We start from the raw sequence: 16,455 nt of genomic DNA, 5'->3' as shown, positions 1-16,455 counted from the left end.
CTTATAATTAATATAAATACTATGTTTCAATGAAAAATAAACAAATATTTTATACATAATCATTCAATTTAAATTATATATCTCAAATAATTTATATATCTCAATGAACATATATTTTTTTCCAATACGAAGAAATGTTAAAAATAAAATAACATTTTTTTATTATAGAAAATACAACTTCCCTCCGTATTTGTGTCCTTGTTTCAACACGATATTGATTATATAAAAAATATATGAGAATAAACAAATATGTTAAAAAGTTGATAGACATTAATTTTTGAAATAAGTCAACCTTCCTCGAAATTAATGTCATTGTGCCAACAAATAAAAAGTGATTATATAAAATAAAATAAAAATACTAAACATATATTTAAAAAATTATAGATATTAATATTTGAAAAATTTCACAAATATAAATTTAAAAATAAATGTAAACAATCAAATTTAAAAATTAAAATGTGATTTTTTCAAAAATAAAAATAAAAAATTACATTGATTTTTTCAAATTATATTAAAAAATATTGAAATAATATAAATATAATAATATCGTATCTTATTTAATAAATACAATTCAAAATGAAATTACTTATGAACAAATAAAATAACTGTAAATTAGTATTTTATTTTTTATTAAGGATAAAAGGTCTTAGACATCCTTTAAAATGGGACTCACTAGGAATAGTAACAAAAATTGTAATTCTAAAAAAATTATTTCAAATTTTACAAACACCCTTATATTCTTAAAGATTTTTTGTGAATTATTTAACATTTTAAATATAGACCATTTTACATATATATCACTAGCATACCTAAAAAATTAATTCATTTTTTTGAAAAATAAGCAAGGTATCCAATTTAACAAATTAGTATAAGTTTATTTGTTTTATATATACAATTCCTTGATACATAGAAATCTTAAATCTATCCAAAAAAAAATACATAGAAATCTTAAATTTTAAAACTCTTTCTTAGTTTTATGAGATTGAAAAATTCCAACAAATCAAATTTAGAGAAAGATTTACTTCATCAATCCAAAATATACAAATTGAAGAAAATTATAGGCAATAAAATAAGTTTGATGGTAATAAATGTTTTGAATTTATTTTTATTTTATTAGCATAATGTAAACCATATTTTGGAAAGTGGAAATGGAGGAATTGGTTGTAAATTAAAAAACCACCAGTTCACATTGAGTTAAACTATCCATTGCATCAACTTTCAAGATTTTAATAGTTAAGTGTTCAAAAGGTCCATGAAAACCATAAAACTAAAACTTTAAAAAATTAAATAAAGTTAAAATAAAATAATAAACTTAAAAATATATCTCGACCCTTAAAAACTAGAGTAGAACTCCTATTCCATTTTTAAGGGAAGCCATGCGTTGCGTGCCAATTTCCAAACATTAGAAAGAGGACAAATAATATAAATAATATCTGAGCAATAAATGTATCAAAACAAAAAAGCAAAGAGTTTATCTCACACTTAACCGATTTGAGATCACATTTTCCTGCTGTTTCGCATTATGTGTTGATATTGTAATTTTTTATATCACCTTCCATATTTTAATTCGGTAGCCAAAATGGAATTGTCTTCGCAAATCAAATATGAAGAGGTATGTTAAAATCAATCGATAAATATTGTTTAAAAAAAAGTTTAATTCAATCTAAATCTATTCTGTTATTTTTTCCTTTCTTATCAGGAATTCTTCCTCAGCAGAGGATTGAAGCTTTTTACATGCAGATGGGTGCCCTTAGATCAGCAACCAAAGGCTCTGATATGTCTCTGTCATGGTGATTGTTTTTTTTCTGGGTTTTTCCAATATATGTTTTATTGATCTATAAAAAGTTGTAGGCTAAGATTTTGTGTGGTCATTCAGGTTATGGGATGGAATGCAGCATTTTCATGCAAGGTATTCACATGGATCTTTTTAACAGTCTTTTTAATTTTTCTGATCTCAATCATTGAAGGATTATATAGTTATTGATTTTAAATTTTCTGTTTTACAACTTTGAATCTTGATTTAAGTATTTTATTTAGGTTTTAGATAAATCGCGAGAATATTAGCTCTTTCAAGGTGAAGTTGTAGAATTAATTGTGTAATTTGTTGTTTTCATTAGGTGTTGGAATAAGGCTTGCCAAAGCTGGATATGCTGTTTTTGGCATAGATTATGAAGGACATGGGAAATCTGGAGGAAAACGGTGTTACATTGAGAACTTCAAAGAACTTGTTAATGATTGTGCATCTTTCTTCAAATGCATTGCAGGCAAGTCTACCTTTTTTTCATTGCAGAAGTATATTTGGAATGGAATTGATATTTTTTTCAATTGATTTATTGGTTGTTTTCTAAAAACAACGCTGAGGTTAGAATAAAAAAATTAGTTGGCATTTTTTAGTTTTGGGGAAGAATTAGTAAACTTTTCAAATTTGGAAGAACAATTGGATTTTAAGTAGTTGTTTTGTGTTGAGCTTCTGAGTGAGATTGTGTAAGAATTTTTTAGCATCAATGTTTCGGATCATACTCCATGATCCATCATCAGGATGTTAATGAGAGAGCTAAGAATGTGATCTGATTCTTAGCTAAGACTTCACATTCTTAGCTCTCTCATTAACACCCTGATGATGGATCATGGAGTATGATCCGAAACATTGATGCTAAAAAATTCTTACACAATTTCACTCAGAAGCTCAAACACAGAATTGTGGAAATCTGCTACAATTAATCTTAAGTAATTGTTTAAAGTTTTTAACTGTAATTGATAAAGTAAAGTCCCAGTAGAATTGCTAGTGAAACTGAAACGTATCTTCAATCCACCTCAATACAGTATTCTTCACACCCTTTTAATTGTTTATAATATTGATTATGAATCTAAGGTAGTAGGAAGGATTCGTCTACTTTAAATTTTGCTCCTATAATAATTCGGGTTCTATTTTTATTATTTAAAAATAGTATATTTATATTAATAAAAGTTTAATTTAAATTATATGGAATTGTATTTCTTAAAGTTTATTCTATTTATGGACAACTAATATCATAATTTAATTTAAAACAATTTTTTTGGAAAATAAATGTATTGATATTATAAAATAGATTAATAATAATAAATATTTGAACTATATTTATTGAAGTATATAAATAGATATTGAAGTCTTTAATATTTTGAAATTATTTTACAAAAAAGTTAGTATAGTTGGTTGTTTACCAAGATAAAATTAGATGTTTCTTAAGAAAAATGACTCACTAGTTCTCAAAGTCTTAGATAAATTTTTTAAATCAATGTCAATTTTTTAGAGTAGCTTATTTGACAAATCATAAAGCATAATGCTACATCACATGATTTATTAATTTTTAGATCTAAAGAATTTTAAAAGTTTTATCAACAAAATGTTATGAGAACTATTTAAAAACCCTCAAATACATTCTATTTAATTAAAATTATATTTAAAATTATAAATCCATGTAACTGTAAACATTCATTTTCTAACTTGTATTACAAGGATTGATAGTTTTGTTTAACATAAGATTTCAGGAATGGAAGAATACAAGGATAAAGCCAGATTTATATATGGGGAATCCATGGGAGGTGCAGTCTCACTTTTGCTTCACAGAAAACTCCCCACCTTTTGGAACGGTGCAATCCTTGTGGCCCCCATGTGTAAGGTAATTTATTCCTTATTTCTATTAATAGAAGTCTTTAAATCCTATCCAATTAGTTTGTTAGGAAAAGAATGATCTCCATTTTTCTTTTTGGAGGCAGCCGTTATAACTTTATTGTATTGAACAGATTGCAGAAGACGTGAAGCCTCATCCCCTTGTGATCAGTGTTTTCAATAACCTCACAAGAATAGTCCCCACTTGGAAAATAGTCCCTGCAAAGGATATTATTGATACTGCTTTCAAGGAGCCCTCTGCTAGACAAGAGGTACACAATATTATTCTTTCACTTTAGTTTTGTTAGTGGATGCATTAAAACTGTATCATTTGAAGTTAGAAACTTATGTTTTGTGGTGGATTATTGATCAATAACTGTAAGTTATTTTTAATTGTTTAACTATGTACTATTAATGAAAGTCTTGGAACATAATATAAAGTTAGAAATATACTATTTATTGAGATCGGATATAAAGATTTTTTAAATATATATATATTTTTAAAAATATTTATGAAGAATGTAATGTATTAAGTTGAATTATTTATTTATAATTTTAAAATACTTTTAATAATTGTGAACTTTTGTCGTCTTAGCTTTGGCCTCTTACCAATCAAAAAAGTAATTGTAAATTTTTTGTGTTTCAAAATTTCATATTATATTTAATATTTTAATAAATCATTCTTCTTTTAGTCAATTATATGTATTTGAAGGTAGGCCTGGAATTTGACGGGTTGCCCCTGCCTAAAATTGATTGCCAATTTTTTTAAAATTTTAAGATAATTTAAAAGATCATTTTAAATTTAATATTTTATAAATGAGAATAATAAATATTAATTAATGTGTGCAAAATTCTTAATGAATAACTTAAAATTATAAATTAGTAATATATACAAAAATCTCAAATAAAAAGAAGAAATTTCTAAATTAGTAATATAAAAATATATTCTTATATTCTTATTTCAATAAAGATTTTGAATTAATATAAATATACAATCATCTAAATAGAAACAAACAAATAAAAATATTAAGTTGCCTATAACAAGTATTGACGCTTTACTAATAAATTCATTTGTGTAATTGACGGTTTACTAATAAATTCATTTGTCGTATTGATGGTTCTCTAAAATTTTAAATTTTAGCTTATTAATTCATACGGTCATACAACTTGTCAACCTATTAAAAAGTGCAAAAACTATCAAATTCCAGACCTAATTGAAGGTATTTTAGAATATTGATTTTTATGAGATTAAAATTTTATTGGAAAAAGATTGTTAGCACTTATTTACAAACATACTAATTTGTGGAGATTTGATATATATTATTGACAATATACTAATTTAGAAGTCAAGCATTTTTATAAAATTAGAAAGCTTTATATAATATTAGACAATCAGATATTTATTTAGAATTAGAAACATATCATTTATTACCATTCAATATAATGACTATTAATTAAAAAATTTAGAATATATAATATTTTGAAGTTAAAACATTCATTTATAATTTTATTTTTAATAGGTATGTAAAGAAATTTAGAAGATTGATTTTAGAACTAGTTATGTATATTTTTATATTAAAGTTTCACATTATATTCAACAATTTATGAATTTTTTTTTTTTCTTTATAATAAAATCTTATGTTGTTTTAGTTTGACATTTTTATATGATCCTGAATCATTCATGAAAAAAAAAAATAGATGCGCACTTCTATATTGAGTGCCATTCAATCCACAAAGATGACTGATCACAGTACTTTTTATTATTGAATATAATTCAAAATATTAAAATTGACATAGTTAATTTGTTACAGATAAGAGCAAATCCATACATATATCAAGGCAAGCCAAGGCTGAAGACAGCTTATGAACTCCTCATGACAAGTACAGCTTTAGAAAGTCGACTAGATGAGGTAAGAACATTAAAACTGTTTACAGCTATAGTTAGCCAACTATTATTAAAATATTGGTCGGACAGGAGGCCTTATAATGTATTATAATTAATGGAATATGTTTGTTTGTTGTAGGTGACTTTGCCATTCTTGGTAGTGCATGGAATGGATGATAATGTAACAGATCCTTGTGTGAGCGTGGAGTTGTATAAATCTGCAGCAAGCTTTGATAAGACTATAAAGCTATATCCTGACATGTGGCATGGCTTGACTTACGGAGAGCCTCCTCATAATGTGGAATTAGTATTCAGTGACATTATTGGATGGCTCGATCACAGAAGCAAAGCAGGATGCCTCACACGTGGATAATCTACTTTTATTTAAAATATTCTTTTGTATATTCCGACTAGGTTTTACAAGGTTGAAACCCATTTACAAACAAATAATAGGGATCTCACTAAATGTGAGATTGAGAGGATTGTAAAATGATGAACTTGTAATGTTAGAAAAGTATTTATTTATTAGAAACAATAAATGTTATAAATCTTTGTGCCTAGCTTTTTGTAGCAGTAAACGTGATATTTGACAGCTGCAGCTTAACTGAATTTATGAATATCTTCACATATTTTAGAGTTTGAGGTGATAATAAACTGTTTATAGATAACAACGTGAAACAATTGTTTCAAAGTGAAAGAGAAGAAGGTTTAATAGTAAATTGTGCATATTTTGTAGTTTCGTATTTTATTTCTTTGGGTTTTTATAAAAAAAGAAAAAAAAAAAGAAAAAAAAAAAAAATATATATATATATATATATATATATATATATATATATATATATATATATATATATATATATATATATATAAAATTTCATTTAATTTTGTTCAAATGAAATTATAGTTTAAAAATAATTTTATTATCAATTACGCATATTTTATAGTTTTTATTTTTTCTATGTTCTAAATTTATATTAATTTTTATTTTTTAAAATTTAAAAAAAGAAGAAGCTATTTTCTTACTTTCTTTTTCTAAAAATTAAGAATAATGTGAAATACATAATATAAAGATGTGAAAAAAATACACCTATTATACATATTTTTCTCAACTTCAGGGATATTAGATTCTACTTGACAGTTGTCATGCACATCACTAAAAAATGTGTCATAACTTCAGGGTGCTATCATGTAAATCAGTAAAAGATTTGTCCTAACTTCAGGTTCCCTCAAGTATTGATGCTCCACCTCCTTGCGCAAGTCATGCTAGAGCATTAGTAGTTGAATAATTACAACTTTGGTAAAGGTGACTTCTAATTAGTAGCTGTATACACTTAAAAATTGTCAAGTCAATTAATTAAATATTTTAATATTTAATTAATATTTTTCTTCTATCAACTTTAATAAATTATTTAATTTATTAAGTTAAATAATTTTCTATTAATTCATTCAATATTTTTATATTTATTTAATATTATTCTTCTATCGACATTAATAAATCATTTAATTTATTAAGCTAATTCACTTGGGTCACTTACATTATCTTGAATAATCCTATTAAGCGATTTATTAAAATTGCTTAATTACCCACTTGCTTAAATGACTAAGTCTACCTATTTAGTCCATGTCATGTGCCACATCATATTTGCACAAATAATAAATTTTAGTTAAATATTAATTAATCCTATTTATCCTCACCCATGTGTCCTATTTTATGGGACCTAAAAAGGATATGTGGCCTTATGTGACTTAGTCTCTCAGACATGTGTCTCTGCGTGACAAAGTCTTCTTCCACTTCTTCTATTCTCTAAGAGTCAGTTAATCCACCTCATAGAGTCAAAGATGACTCATGAGACACTTATCTAGGAGTCCTTAAAAGAAGAGTCTTCTTAATAGTCTTGATGAGATGTTTGCCATGTGTCTTTCCTTTTCCTAGTATTTCTCTCACATCTCAACTAAGTCCTTATTTCTCTCAACTCCTTCAATTAAGTCATTCTCACCCATCTATGTGTCCTATTTTATCTTTCTACTATCAGATGTTGCCACCTAGGCTAAGGCCCTCCCAAAGTCTATAATTGGAACCCCCATTCCCTCACATAACAATTAGAACTTGAATTTGGAATTGCATCAAGCGATTATCCATAAAATCCATAGCTGATGTAGGAGCATTGAATGGTGTAAGGGCAATCCTGTATCACCCAAAAATATGCTTAGTGTTAGTTCCTATTTAATGTGTTTTCATTTCTGGATACCCATTTGGGTCAATTAAAGATTCCAACTCTTATTGTTCCACTATTGGTTTTCTGAGTTAGAGTTTTTGAGCACCTTGGGATATGTGCCAATGTAGAAAATAAGTTATTTTGTAATTGAGCCATAATAATGATTATTTAGAGGGTGTAAATTGGAGGGATGATTATACTTATAATTTAAAGCACTCTAGAAAAAGAATCAAGTCAAAAGGCTTTATAGTTTGAAAGTTATTGCAGTTTTAAGTTGCCTAGTGACCTCCTAAGAGCACTTCAAAGTCAAATTTGGGGCACTAAACAACCTCATATGGGCATGAAAAATGGGGGACAAGAAAAGCTAGTCTGTAGGGCTATAGAGTGCTTGGAGAGCTTTCCACAAATGTAAATTGTTCATCAATCAGAGTCCCAGATCAAAAGTTATGCTTCTCAGAAGTTGGACTACCATTTCTAGATTCTTCTAATTTTACACTGACTTCTGACATGTTTTCTATAACCTTCTATTTTGGCAGTGGATACCAAATGGCATATTCTAAAATGTATTCCTAACCCTAAACCTAATTTGGTTTACTTAAGGACATTTCTAGCATTGTAAAGGTAGTTTTTGGTGGAGTTTGGGAGAAGGTACTCTGAGAAGGGTTTTCTCCAAAATCTAATAATATTGTAAGCCCATAGGGCATGTTGTGGAATCCATTTTTGTTGTACTAAATCTAAAAGCATATCATTCCTGATCATAATATTTTCCCTTTTCTGTTATGTTCATTTTTTTCTTGGATTGTGCCCTCATCAATAGCTATTCATCATCATCTCATGGGTCCATTAGAATCTTAGTTTCTCATCCATCTATCTTCATTATTCCATCTAGCTTGTAGGGTATTCTAGGATCATTTGGTGTAGAATTTGCATTGAAGTTCATTAATTATCTCCAAAACCTTGAAGCATCTTCAAGAAGAGAGCTAATCAAGTCTAAGGGCTCACAAAATCAAGAAACTCAAGCTTAGGAGGACAATGGAGGCATGTTATAGCCGGTAAGAAAAGGCAAAAGTCCCATTTTTAACTTACCTTGAATTGTAATCCTTCATTGGGAATTATTAGTTTAGATTGATTGTTTATACATTGTCACTATTTTTTGCATACATTTTTGGCACCCACCATTGGGCAAGCCCCAAAAATTTGATCTTCATTTTTAGTTATTATGTGTGTAGGTGACTTACAGGTTGCTTCGGTGCATTGATTCTACAGATTTGTGCATTCATCCCTTAATTAATAATTAATTAATTATTAATTTATCGTATTCGTCCTCACCCATGTGTCATATTTTATGTGGCTAGAAAAGGGTATGTGGCCTTATGTGACTTGGTCTTTGAGTAACAAAGTCTTCTTCCACTTCCTCTATTCTCTAAGAGTTAGTCAATCCATCTCATTGTGTTAAAGATGACTTAAGAGACACTTGTCCAAGAGTCCTCCTTAAAAGAAGAGTCTTCTTAACTATCTTGATGAGATGTTTTCCACGCGTCTTTCCTTTTCCTAGTATTTCTCTCAAATCTCAAATAAGTCCTTATTTCTCTCAACTCCTTCAATTAAGTTAATCTCACTCATCCATGTGTCTTATGTTATCTCTCTACTGTCATATGTTGCCACCTAGGATAAGGTCCTCCCAGAGTCTATAGAAGGAACCCCCATTCCCCCACACAACAATTATAACTTGAATTTGGAATTGCATTAGAAATCCAAAAATCAATCAAGCAATTATCCATCAAATCCACAGCTATTCATCATCATCTCATGGGTCCATTAGAATCTTAGTTTCTCATCCACCTATCTTCATTATTGCATCTATCTTGTAGGGTATTCTAGGATCATTTGGTATAGAATTTGCATTGAAGTTCATTAATTATTTCCAAAACCTTGAAGCATCTTGAAGAAGAGAGCTAATCATAGTCTATGGGCTCACAAGATCAAGAAACTCAAGCTTAGGAGGACAATGGAGGCATGCGACAACTTGTAAGAAAAGTTAAAGGTTCTATTTTTAACTCACTTTAAAATGTAATCCTTCATTGGGTATGCATTATTAGTCTATATTGATTGTTTATGCATTGTCACTAATTTTTGCATACATTTTTGGTGCCCACCATGGGGCAAGCCCCAAAAATTTGATCTTTTTTTTTAGTTTTTACATGTGAAGGTGACTTATAGGTTGCTTTATTGCATTGATTCTATAGATTTGTGCATTCATCTGTTGCTATTACGCTTCTATACATTTTTTCACATATATTGCATATGCTTGCACTTCCATTATTTTCTAGCACGCATTTGTTATATCAATGTATTCATCCACTAGAAATGCACATTGATTCACCATAAAATCATATTTGTTACTTCTATGCTTACATTTCACCTTTCTACATTTCCATCTATTTCAACTGTGTATGTCTCTTATTTGTACTTTGGTTCACTATAATTGTGCTTTTGTATCACAGTGCTGCACATTCAATATAGTAGTTAGATTTTGATTAGTTTTCTAGTTGGATTTTAGATTTCTAACATCATAATGAGTTACTATTTGTTCTAGTAGTTTTATAGGATGTTGTGTAGAAGGCCCCTTAAAAACACATTTGATTAATCCTTGTTTGCAGGTTTCTAAAAGGGTTTTTAAAATGAAAACCATAGCCTTAATTTGGGCTTAAAATATGACATGCTTTTCCATTTTGTGTGTCTTCTTTAGAATATATCATCATGTTCATTGTGCCTTGTGGAATATCCATGTTTTTTATTTTTTCAATTTTAGTACAAAAAGTCTCCTCTACCCTTGTCATTTGTGGATCCTGGGTGTGACAAAACTTTGTACTATTCTTAGAAGGTCTTCCTCCCAAGATTTTCTTTAGTAGAGCTGGTGAGAGGGAATGACTCAAGTGGTAACAAGCTAACTCCAAGATCTTCTAATCCACTATAAATAAAAATCCATTGGGATGAAAGTTTCATGGAGTGGTTGTAATATTGTTATGTCAGGATGACAAAAGTGGCCGAAAGTATAACCTTTCAGATGGATGCACTTACTAAATAATTTTTTGTAGGTTTCCAAAAATGTTCTATCTTTTGGCACTAAGGGTTCCTAAAGACATCCCACACCTCTCGTGGCTTTATTCTGGGTTAGTGGTTCCTTGGGATTTTATCACTCTTAGAATTTGTAGCTTTGTGTGCCTAAGAAGTGAGTGCACCATAAGGGGGAGCCCGTGCCTCCAAGCTACCATTCTATCTACACTGAGTAAGCTTTCCTGGACCTAGTCCAAGTGTGAATTCAACAAATACTATATTGCCCAACCTTAGGATTATGGTGTGTCTATGCATTGCATTTTAGAAACACTTTTAGAGAATCATTCATACTATTTTACATTTGTATTTTTCTTGCTAGAAATTATGGAAAATGACATTTTTTTTAGAAAGCCTCAAAATCAAAACAAAAATTGCCAAGTTCCATAAGAATTGCACATTTGTAATCTATTCATGTGCTTCTATTTAAAACCAGTGCTTTCATCATATATTATTGCACTTACATTCTAAATACTTGTGCTTTTGTCTGTGCTTGTGCACTTTTGCTTATTATTTTTGAGCATGTTCCTCCTATAACTACACATCTATAATACTCAATTTCACTTATTTATCACTCATATCTATGTATTTGTTCATTCTATTTGCACATTTATTCTTGTGCATCTATGACAGAGAGCATCTAGAAACCCTTTCAGGAAAAATGAGAAACATTTTTGGTTACCTATTTGGCTTGTCATTCTAGTTTTACCAACAATTGAAACTTTTAGATAGTGAAAATACTAGTTTGAACATCATTTTCATTTTACATCCTTCTAGTCTACCATGACATAATCCTAGAAATATCCACCATCAATCTCCAGTGTTGTTCAATTCTATCTTAGTGAGTTTTCTTATCAGGATTTATCATCCTTATCTAGAAGATTACTTAGATTGACATTTTGAACTCTCTTTGTCAACATCATAGTGAGTACCCCTCTCCTATAGGCTTAGAGTTTCATTGTCTACATCTAATTTTTTGATACTTTAGCAAATCCTTCAACCAACATCCACACTTTTACATTTTATGGTAGTTCAAAATAGATCTCAAAAAATGAAAGCTCAACAACAAAAGGACAACATGGAAGAAAAAAATGCATATGAGAATCCATGGCCCAAAGAAACTGTTAGGTCTTCTCGATACTCAATGGATAATGAACCAATTGAAGATGATATTAAGGAAGCGATGAAAGATCCTAGGTTTGAAAAGACAATAAAAAAATATTAGTCCTAGATAAAGAATGATACTTCTTGATACTTTCACAACAAGGTGTAAAACTTCCTACTGATTTTGATCTCAATCAACTTAGGAATACTTCTAGTGATCAAGGAACTCCTAAAAAAGGATTAACCCTACAAGATCTTTTTCAACAAGGTTCAACCTTACAAGGTCCTTTACCATCAAGTGATGCTTTACAAAAAATACTATACCTTCACAAGGACCCATTCAAAAAAGTCTACTTTCCCAAGGTCCTTTACAAGGACCCATTCAACAAAGTCTATCTTCCCAAGGTCCTTTTCTAGGTTCAACATCCCAAGGGTTAATCTAACATGATACTACTCAACAAGGTTTTCCCTTACAAGAACCATCTCAACAAGGTTAGACTCAACAAGATTCCATTCAACAAGGTCCTAGTCCATAAAATGTAACCTTATAAGGTCCTACTCAACAAGGTTATACCCAACAAGATTCCCTTTAACAAGGTGTAACCCAACAAGGTCCTCCCCAAAAAATAAGTCCAACATATCAAGGATCTTATCAACAAGGGATGACTCAAAAAGGAGTTAATTTTTTTTATTATCCCCAACATGTTTCTCCTCAAGGTTATGTCCAAAAAATTACCTACACAACATTTTCAACAAGGTCCTTTACAACAACAAAGTTCAACATCCAAGGACCTCATCAACAAGGTTACAATCTTTGTGGTATAAACTATTAAAATATTTAGTATAATTGAGAATAGGGGGTGAATCAATTATCCAAGGTCCAGATATACCAAGTTAAAAAATAATCACTTCAACTACTTTAGGTGTAAGCATCCATTAGCTTGGCCTCTATAATAGATTATCAATAACATCAACTAACAGTCAATTGTCCTGATAATAATAGGCTAGCAAAATGTAAAAAATTAGTAGTAAATCATTACAAATAACATCTACATAAGTTGACACTAGGATTTAATGAGGAAACCTAATTTGGGAAAAACCATAGTAACATGTCACCAATATTTCACTCTTCTAAAGTGAGCTCTTTTAGGAGCCAATCTTAAAAAGGTTACAAAATACACTATTAAATGTGACCTTGTTAAAGGATTTAATCACCTTGATAGGAGTGGCCTTGTTAGAGAACTTTAGAACATTCCATTAGAATGCCACCTTGATTAAAGGATTTACATATGACTATTAGGTCAACCTTGATTAAAGATTTTCAATACTGATATAATGGTTAGAAAGTAATAGTTGGTTTTGATATGACTAATACAACTCACTTACAAATACAGATCATAGTTTGACTCTCACATTGATCCACTGAATGACATTCATTACCATCTATGTCTTTGATCTTCTTAAAACTCATTCAAGAAATTACACTTCACTTCTTCCCAACTCTTTAGCCTCCTACTTGAGTTCACCAATCAATAGCATCAATACCTACTTCAACCCTGATTAGGTCTTCAATAGTTCTACTAACCTCAACAATTTCTAAAGTTAACTATTACACCTACTTAAATAGGAAATTCTAATCTTTTTCCACTTAAACATCACTGTAGATCTTACGATTAGGTTAGATTCATCAAATTCTTCCAACATTTTGTATCCTCTTTTCTCTTCTAGGAACTTCTCTAAAATTCTTCTTGAATCCTTGCATAGAAATACACAAATAGAGTTTCCCTCAAATTAAATGATACAACTCATCATTCCTTATCTTCGACCCATTTTACATATTCCAAGAAATCAACTATGTCAGCTGGAAATCACGATTTTCTCATAAACTATTAAATGTTGTCCCTCAGCCAACATTTTGTTCTGACACTCGGTCATCACTAGGTTACTTGGTCACTACTCTCTTTTCTATTTGAAACATATACTGATGCTCGATTAACACTACTTCTTCTCAGCACATACTGGTACTTGGGTGACACTTGCATCATTCAACATACACTTCAAGTTCCTTAGTCTTCTCCTATTTTTCTTAGTCAAGCCTATGTATTTGGCTAATCTCTAATTAATTCTTCAAGGATTTAATGTAACTATCTTCTTCGCTTGTAGCACCATTGGAACAATCACTTTATCTCGTCAAAGTGTAACTAATCAAGTGTCTATTGTAGTTTCCTCTCCATAACTCAACCTTTCCTCTAAGTGCTCTTGTTATGACCAACTTCTCAAATCCACTTCATCAATCATCTAGATATGATGCTTAAGTTAGATATCAAACTATCATACCAATAAGGTTTGACATCAATGACAAAATTATAATTGTTCCAATTGTAGTTTCCAACATAAACACCTATGGTTTAAATTCTCAAGGAACTAATACTCAAGGAAACATTTTATAGACATACATTATCATTATATCCTCTGGTATAATAAATCCAAATTCTTTAAGAACAAATCTAAGATATTCAAACTAGATCTTCAACCAAGAGGTACATTTTAGAAGACATATGTCCGTACCCTTTTGACAAGATCTTGGTGATGATTCTATTTCCTCCTCAATTTGAGGTACCTAAATTTGATAAATACAAAGGAAATAAAGATCCACAAGACCATGTTAGAGAATTCTATGTTGCATGCATTGAAGTAGCTCATGATGAGACTTATCTTATGAGATTGTTTGCAAAAAGTTTGAGAGGCCAAGCTATGAAATGGTTTTCTAAGTTAGCACTTGGTATCAAGTCCTTTAATGAGCTAATTGATATGTTTGTAACACATTATTCCTACAATATTAGACATGAAGTGACAATGCTAAACCTTTACAATACAAAACAAAAGAATGGGGAACCATTTGTTACCTTCTTAAAAAGATGGCATCACCTTTTATCAAAATATCTATAAATCATTCCTGAACACAAAAAAATGGATATCCTTATGCAAAATCTCACACTAGACATGAGATATAGAGTATAACTACAATGTCCACCAAACTTCAAAAAGCTCATTGAAAATGGTGTAAAAATTGAGGAAGCTATGGTAAAAAAAGGAGAACTAAATATTTACACAAAAGACAATGCTAGCTCTTCAAATCTCAACAACAACAATTCTAGTTTAAAGAATGACAAATCCAAATATTAGAATAAAAACAAAAACATTGTCAGTGATGGAGTAGTAGATAATTAAAATATCAAGACATCATAACCAATATTGAATCTCAGAAACAAATCTACTACTCCTCAAATAAATCAAAATACCCAAGATGTCCTAAAAAATCAATGAAATAATAAGTCTTTCACAAGAACATCTTTCATACCTAAGAAGAGAATATTCAATTCTATAGGTGAACCTCTCAAATTAGCTTTGACGAAGTTAATCACTAGGAAACTCATAACACTCCTTGAAGTGAAAGATTATAAATGAAAAGTGAAACCATCATGGTGGAATGATAATGATAATTGTGAATTCTATAGAGGTAAAGGGCATAAAAGAAATGATTGTCAAAGGTTAAAAAATGTGATACAAGATTTGGTTGAAAGCAATGAAGTAAATTTTGATGGGTATACCTCAGATAAGACACATACTGCATTCAAAGATCCACTTCTAGATCATGATAAAGGAAATGACTCTAACAGTAAAAGTGACAATCAAGATAGTGACAATGAAATATCCTACAAGTATATTAGCAACATATCTAAATGCAATTCTTCTCAATATTATGCCAATTTCATTACATTTCATAAGAAGGATGAATCCAAACATGTTAATGTTACCACTAGAAATCAAGCTAAGGTCACACTATGAGGTGTCTCATCTAAACCATCCATGTCTCCAACATGAATTATTTATGTACCTAAGTCTACACCTAGCTATCAAAACAATATAACCTTTTGGATCAATTAAGAAAATACCAACCAACATATCCATATTAGAGCTTCTATAGCTGTCAACATCACATAGAGAAATTCTTGAAAAAGATCTTTTAGAAACCATAGTCTCCATGAATCTAGATCATGATCAATTCCAAGCTATGGTGGGACATTTGACCACACCATATTTCATATCTTTTACTAAACATAATGGTATTTCCATTAACCAACCTCATAATGCTCCACTCCATATTGAAGTTCTTGTACAAAGTCACAAAATCAAAGGAGTTCTTATAGATGGAGGAGCTAGCTTGAATATTTGTACTCTAAAACTAATTCTTGCACTAGGATTTTTTGAAAATGTTGTAGATTCTAAAAAGAAAATCACAATTAAAGTTTATGATGACCAAGAAAGGGCATCTAAAGGATTAATTGTGTTACCTATCAGAGTTGGCCTTGTGGTCAAAGATGTACCTTATCAAGTTCTTGACATGGAACTAGCATATACTATTCTATTGGAATGTCCTTGGATTCACTCTATGCAACTGGTTTCTTCAACCTTTTGTCAGTGTT

General features: G+C 29.7%; 1 protein-coding gene across 1 annotated transcript; it reads left to right on the top strand.

Annotated features, from left to right (window-relative positions):
- The first annotated feature begins 1,576 nt into the window (after positions 1-1,576).
- On the top strand, positions 1,577-5,907 carry LOC149572034 (caffeoylshikimate esterase-like). The gene is made up of 8 exons (XM_089815763.1): positions 1,577-1,612; positions 1,700-1,790; positions 1,877-1,909; positions 2,118-2,264; positions 3,529-3,659; positions 3,784-3,921; positions 5,461-5,559; positions 5,674-5,907. Exons 1-8 carry the CDS (start codon positions 1,580-1,582, stop codon positions 5,905-5,907), a joined length of 906 nt encoding a protein of 301 aa, XP_089671889.1. The 5' UTR covers positions 1,577-1,579.
- The last annotated feature ends 10,548 nt before the right edge of the window (positions 5,908-16,455 follow it).

Source organism: Cupressus sempervirens, chromosome 2 (assembly GCF_028749045.1).
Source record: "Cupressus sempervirens isolate cs-2001-9-10 chromosome 2, ASM2874904v1, whole genome shotgun sequence".
NCBI lineage: Eukaryota > Viridiplantae > Streptophyta > Pinopsida > Cupressales > Cupressaceae > Cupressus > Cupressus sempervirens.
Note: the sequence above shows the minus strand (reverse complement) of the source record. Positions and strands in the feature narration are given on the sequence as shown.